Source organism: Ammodytes marinus, assembly GCF_949987685.1.
Source record: "Ammodytes marinus genome assembly, chromosome: 11".
NCBI classification, from domain to species: domain Eukaryota; kingdom Metazoa; phylum Chordata; class Actinopteri; order Uranoscopiformes; family Ammodytidae; genus Ammodytes; species Ammodytes marinus.
This window is the reverse complement of record NC_137215.1, coordinates 25,663,371-25,669,846: the sequence shown is the minus strand read 5'-3', so window position 1 is coordinate 25,669,846 and position 6,476 is coordinate 25,663,371. Positions and strand designations below refer to the sequence as shown.

Below are 6,476 nucleotides of genomic sequence, written 5' to 3'. Positions count from 1 at the left end.
AAACTAGGGCAAAGTTGATTGTTGAGTGCCCACTAACTCCCCCTAAGGTGATATACTGCCACCCAGTGGACAGTCACAGAACCAGAAAAAAAACTTGACAAATATAGAGGTCAGGCTGGAGTTGAGTGGTATTCATGTTTTATTGGTCCCAGTGTCGTACAGGTAAACTCACATCCCGCTACAGATAGGAATGACTAGAACTATAGCTCTACCAGAACAAGAGGGGAAAGTTAGTGGATTACTGCGGCATTCGTTTGATCCAAATGGCCTGGATTTCACCACACAAGATAGTAAATGTTCATTTTTTTATGCACTGGTGTACTGGAAACAGGAGTTTAAAGGTTAAAACAAGCTGTACAGAAGTCAACTTTTTCTTCCTGCCTGGCCCTTAGTAAATTCTTCTCTCTCTCTCTCTCTCTTTCTCTCTCTCTCTCTGGGACACTAGTGTTTTTCAATAAATAAGTTTGTTTTTTAGTGGTGAGATATATTTGGTTGAGATGGTTGTCTAGAATGAAGAATAAGCTAGCATTTCTGTATGGTCCTTTGTAACATTCCCCCGACTTGTGTAACTCCGCAAGCTAGCGCACTGAGAGGTCATTCAGTCCAGGGGGAACTTCCCTAAGACCTGAGCTAGATCCACACTTGGATGCACAGCTGCACAAATAAATAGCTATGTGAGTGAGTGAGTGGCTGGTGATCCATACATAGTCACCTGAGTTAAGCATAGAGGGAGGGAATGGTGAGCAAAGAGAGAGAGAGAGAGAGTCCACAGCTGGGTTATAGGTGGTTGGTTGGCGTGCTGGAGGGGGGGTGTTGTCATCACTTCTCATGTTTGGTGACTTCAAACAGCTCACAGGCCTTTCTTTCCATCGCGGCCTTTATGTTGTCCGGATTTGAGCGTAGCGGATTTTAGATCTACAGATCGAGAGCAAAAAAGAGGAAAATGGTCAATAATTGAATCGGGCATGACAAGGAGTGTGTGTGTGTGCGTGTGTGTGTGTGTGTGTGTGTGTGTGTGTGTGTGTGTGTGTGCAAGGAGTACCTGGGTGTTTTCTCTGCTGTATGTCTGCTTTGAGAGGCACTCTTAAATTGGGCTTCAAGTTTGGAGTAGATTCCTCCTGTAGGCTGCAACAGCAATCACCAACACGCATGCATACACACGCACACACACACACACACACACACACACACACACACACACACACACACACACACACACACACACACACACACACACACACACACACACACACACACACACACACACACACACACACACAGTCCAGAAAAAGAAAAAACAATTCGACATCAGGCAGCTGCATAAACTAGGAACAGCAGGTCTTGACAGCTCCATACCCCTCACCGCAGCATAGTGAATAACACTGAAGAGATATTTGCCTCTTTGGGGTCCTTAGATCTGCTCTGCTCCTGCTCTCCAAACCTCATCTTAGTCAGGTGGCCCACGATCTCCACCATGCGCCGCTGGTCTGGGTTATAAAGACACAGCACAGACAGAGCTTCATGTAAACATTGGGAGAATATATTAAAGAAGTAGGAGCATCTATAAGGCTGAGTGTGGATTGAATGGTACAAGCTGGATATGCCTAAACATATCAAAGCATTAGTATACTGGGTTACCTTCTTCCCTCTGAGCGTCCTGGTTGTAGCGCATGGAGCGAGTGCTGTCCCACTTACTCTTCTGGGCACTCACTCTACAGAACACACAGCACAAGGCACCAGCAGTCACCACACCTCAGCCAATAAACAAAACACACATCGTAGTCAAGTGCAAAATATCCTTCTTCATGATGTTGAAAAGGGCAGTTTGCCTTAACATTGATCTCTATTAGCGGTGTAGTAGTGTGTAGTAGGTTATCCAAATGTGGGGTCAAACATGTGTGCAGGTAAACTCACGTGAAAGGTGTGTTGTCCCTAGACAGCGGCTGAGGGGAAACAGAGAACAGAACAGTGCAGGTTCATGAGTTACACTATTAAATATGTCTTGTCTTTGGATAAACAAATGACACACTTCTTCTAGTGTGGAAAACCCAATTTCATACATGCACCATAAATATACAAAGTGATTTTGTTAGATATTTTTGTAGGCCCCTATATTATGACATGATGTTATCATACATAGGCTACACTGTATTTTACCATGAGAAAAAAAAACCTGAAAAAGTATTTTAGATATTTGCATTGTGCAGTATTCTTTGCTCCACAGAGAGAATTTGAATTGAATTTTTACTGAAGTGGTTAACTCACTTTCTCTGGTTTGTCTCTGCGCTGGAAGTTGGGAGAGGACAGCTGTTTTTTCAGAGGTCTGTGGATCTTCTTGGCCTTCTTAGCAGCTGGAAACACAAAACAAAAGCCATCAACATCCTGATGGTGAGCTGCTACCTGACGCCATCTGCTGGCCAAACACACCAACTACTTTGTTCCCCCTACTCTGACAGAGGCAACCACAACAATGCAATGTTGAAAATAGACATGATGCCAATGTTAAAGGATGGTGAAATGGCGGCGAAGTGCCAAAAATAGGGACAACATGTGTCATTACTTTTATCATTTCAACTACAACAGTGTTGAAGCGACGCTGCCATAGAAATCTACTGCAACATTTCATGCAAATAAACATATGAGTTCAGTGGTATTTATATCAGTTAATATTTGTCTACTATAAGCAAACAATACAAACGTCCATCCATATATCCACATGCCACTGACTGTGTTATAATATTCAGAACACTGACCAAACTGAATTCTTATCACCATTATATCACTTGTGCTCTCAGCATCACTGCAGTAAGGACCGCAATGAATTTTCAATCTCTGCCCCGCTGATCTGAACAGTTTTCGATTACACACAACCAGCCAAATAAACCGGGATTAAACTGTCATTACAACCACACGGCCATTATATTAGAATGTGCCTGCGATCAAGGCATCCACGTCCCGATTGTATGCCTCATGCATGCTAACTAGGTTCTTTTTATGATCAGCTGTAGTATTTAGAATAGTAATGAGAAAAGAGTATGCGACTTGGAGCACAGGGTAGATCCAGCTGTGATGTGCCACACAGCCTGTGCACCTTGTTTCTTGGAGAGCTCCTCTTCATCTCCCACCTCGTCTTCAGTCACCTCTGAGCCCGTGGTGTACTCCTCATCCTCTGACAGCAGACACTGCTGCTTCTGCAAAGGTTACAAAGACCATCACTGAGCCGCTCCATGACTACTCCTATTGGTTTAGGATGTCTTTGGGATATAGTGAAGACAGCTGTCTGACAAAAATGGCCGGTGCCAGAATATGAGCAGATGTAAATGAAGGAAGTAAGAATTAAAAAGGGCCTACCAGTTGCAGACTCCAGTTTTTCAAAAAGGAAAACTGCTTAAAAAAAAAAAAAGAGGAAGGAACTGAAGTTAGAATCAGAAAAAATGAGACAATGGTAGAAGGAAAAAAGCACGAGACAAGAGACACAGTGAGAGAGGCTTACAGTGCTGCCGTCTCCCCTCACAGGGCCGAGCAGTGTGGGCTCCATGAGAACATCACAGTCCTGGAGCTTCTCTGCACCGGACGGAGACGGACTCTCCTCAGCACTAACACATGGACAGGCAGGAAACATTAAAGAGTAACCCTTCAACAACAAGTCATCCCAGTGTTTCCCCCAGCGCTTTATAGTTAAGGCGGCCGCCTTAGCAAAACCGGCCCCCCGCCTTGACTACTGACCGACCAAAAAAAAAAAAAAAAATTAAATCTTTATTTTTTTTATTTTTAGTGCTGCACAATTAATGTACTAGCAAGCGCGATGTGTGATTTTTCATGGTCAGAAATGCGCGAAAGGCCGTGATTTGCGGTAAATAAATGTGCACATATGTCTCCAAGCGTTTCTCTCTGCTCAGACTATCAGCTGCTCTGTGTCGGGGGCTCTGCGCGCGCGACCGTCCCGCGCTGCGCGCGACTACGGCATGTACGCGGGAAACGAGCAGCAGCAAACCGACATTTAACCTGTGGCGATAATAAACGCAGTGCGGTTCTATGGGGATATTTAGCTGAACAGAAAGAAGTGCTCTGCAAAGCTAGACTAGTTTAAAACTCCACATCACCGTGGCAACACAACTTATCGGCTCATACAGCGCAGAGAAAAGTCTGATACATGCATGAGAGTGATGGCCCAGGCACCTTTCAGTAAGTTTACAGAAGTGCACACTGTAACTGTCTTTGAAATGCCTTTAGTCATTTTAAGGGGAAAACACTTTGTATTATTTCAATAATTGAATTATTTTTCAAACAGCATGCTTGTGTAGCCATACAAGATTTATTTTTCTGAATTTTAAATGCTGCTTTATTTTTATGTTTTAAATTTGGAAATACATGTTCCAAAACAACCAATAACCTCTGTATTTAAAAAGAAATCAAGCAAGTAGGCTAATAATAACCATATATGAATTAATCGCATCACAGTATGCCTATTGTCCACAATAATCTCACAACAGCCCCCCATCCAAAAAGGAACTTTAAAAAGCACTTTGATACACATGTTAAGTGTATGGTCCATTATTTGTATTTAGTGTGTCTGCATGGTATTGCACCAAAACAGTAGAACTTTTCTTTAATTGTATTTTGTACCGTCTGCATGTTTGCACAAAATGTGCACATAGCAAACAAAATTGCACAACTGTAAGGTCAGTGTCATTCAAATAAACAGAACCATTTCTTTAGGGCGCATTGGCATCTTTGAGCAAAATACCCCCAAAATTTTCGCCGCGGCGCTGTGCGCCGCGCCTCCTGTGCGGCTTGACAGTGACCACCTTGACTAAGACATTTCCTGGGGGAAACACTGCATCCTGTCGGTATCTTCATCCATTCCTTACACACACACACACACACACACACACACACACACACACACACACACACACACACACACACACACACACACACACACACACACACACACACACACACACACACACACACACACACAGGCTCACCCCTCTGCAGGTGGTGCGTTGGACAGACACACAGCGTCTCTGTGCAGCAGCAGGTCATTCAGGACTCTGGTCTGAGCCGACGTCACCTCGTCACAGTTGTCTTCGTCGGGCAGGTTCACTATGTGGTCTCTCATCTTACAACCCTGGGACAAGCACATTACAAGGGAACATATTCTTCTCATTTTCAAGTTCAAAAATTGTAATTTGGGTTTCAACTAGAATCTGTTTTAAGGCAAGGCAAGGCAAGGCAATTTTATTTATAGAGCACATTTCAGGCACAGGGCCACTCAAGGTGCTTCACAGGGTTAAAATCAAATAAAGAATACAAATACAAAAAAAAAAAAAAAAAAAAAAGGAACAAATTTAAAACATGGATAAAAATACAACATTTAAATAAAAGAATTAAAACATTTTACCAAAAAAAAAAAAAAAAAAATTACAGGTTAAAAGGGAAACAAGAAAGTTTTGAGACCCGATTTAAAAGAGCTGAGAGTCTCAGCGGACCTCAGACTCTCTGGCAGTCCGTTCCAGACATTGGGCGCATAAACGCTGAATGCCGCCTCTCCCTGTTTAGTCCTAGCTCTGGGGACTTTTAAGGTGTAGTGTCCCCAAAAAAACCTGTTATAATTCTCACAGTGCCATCTTTTCAGCCTCTGTCTGAAACACTCCGTTTTAGAGCCTGTCTCAAAAAAGTTCAGTCTGCTCTGATTGGCCCTGAATCTAACTGCCGGTGTGAATCTAACCGACATAGTGCTAAATTGGGTTGGTAATGTGGGGGTGTGGCCTTCTCACATATGATGTCATAAGGGAGAGAAATATGACTGGCGTTTTTGAACACAGATGTACAGAAAGAAAACAGAGAGGGTTGTTTTTTCTCATACTTTGGGAGTCTATAGAAACACCAGGGACCCATAAAGCCATTAAAAAGAACCTTTTACATTATAGGTGACCTTATAGCTGTATTTCCTTAAAAGTCCACATGCGCCTTCAGACGTGTGGCAGTTGTGTCTATATTTTTCAACTATTGTTGCACAGCACAAGCAACAACACATAACAGGGATGGGCTCAGTGTGTGTGTGTGTGTGTGTGTGTGTGTGTGTGTGTGTGTGTGTGTGTGTGTGTCCATACCTTGGGCATACCAGTGGGGTCAAAGCGGAGAACCCTCTGGTTGCAGCAGGGGTAGATTCCTGCACCGTGCCAGCCTTTCTCTGAACCCATGCCAGAGTACAGCACACTGTCTGGGTGGTACTGACACTGGGTCATCTCTGCACACACAAACACCTAGACACACATACAAACACACACAACAACAAAACACACTCTCACACACAGACAGACAGACAGACAGACAGACAGACAGACAGACAGACAGACAGACAGACAGACACAGACACACACACACACACACACACACACACACACACACACACACACACACACACACACACACACACACACACACACACACACACACACACACACACA

At 43.6% G+C, this 6,476-nt stretch overlaps 1 protein-coding gene across 1 annotated transcript in view; it reads right to left on the bottom strand.

Annotated features, from left to right (window-relative positions):
- Nucleotides 1-878: 878 nt before the first annotated feature.
- sanbr (SANT and BTB domain regulator of CSR) overlaps nt 879-6,476 on the bottom strand; it is a gene marked incomplete at its 3' end in the record, with an annotated part of 10,512 nt that continues 4,914 nt past the window's right edge. Inside the window, exons 10-20 of the mRNA XM_080037268.1 lie at nt 6,120-6,272; nt 4,992-5,134; nt 3,494-3,596; nt 3,352-3,384; nt 3,092-3,191; nt 2,266-2,351; nt 1,915-1,943; nt 1,639-1,712; nt 1,399-1,487; nt 1,043-1,125; nt 879-915 (exon numbers count right to left, since the gene is read on the bottom strand). Of these exons, the coding sequence (XP_079893394.1) occupies nt 879-915; nt 1,043-1,125; nt 1,399-1,487; nt 1,639-1,712; nt 1,915-1,943; nt 2,266-2,351; nt 3,092-3,191; nt 3,352-3,384; nt 3,494-3,596; nt 4,992-5,134; nt 6,120-6,272 (930 nt within the window). The remainder of the gene's footprint in view (nt 916-1,042; nt 1,126-1,398; nt 1,488-1,638; nt 1,713-1,914; nt 1,944-2,265; nt 2,352-3,091; nt 3,192-3,351; nt 3,385-3,493; nt 3,597-4,991; nt 5,135-6,119; nt 6,273-6,476) is intronic.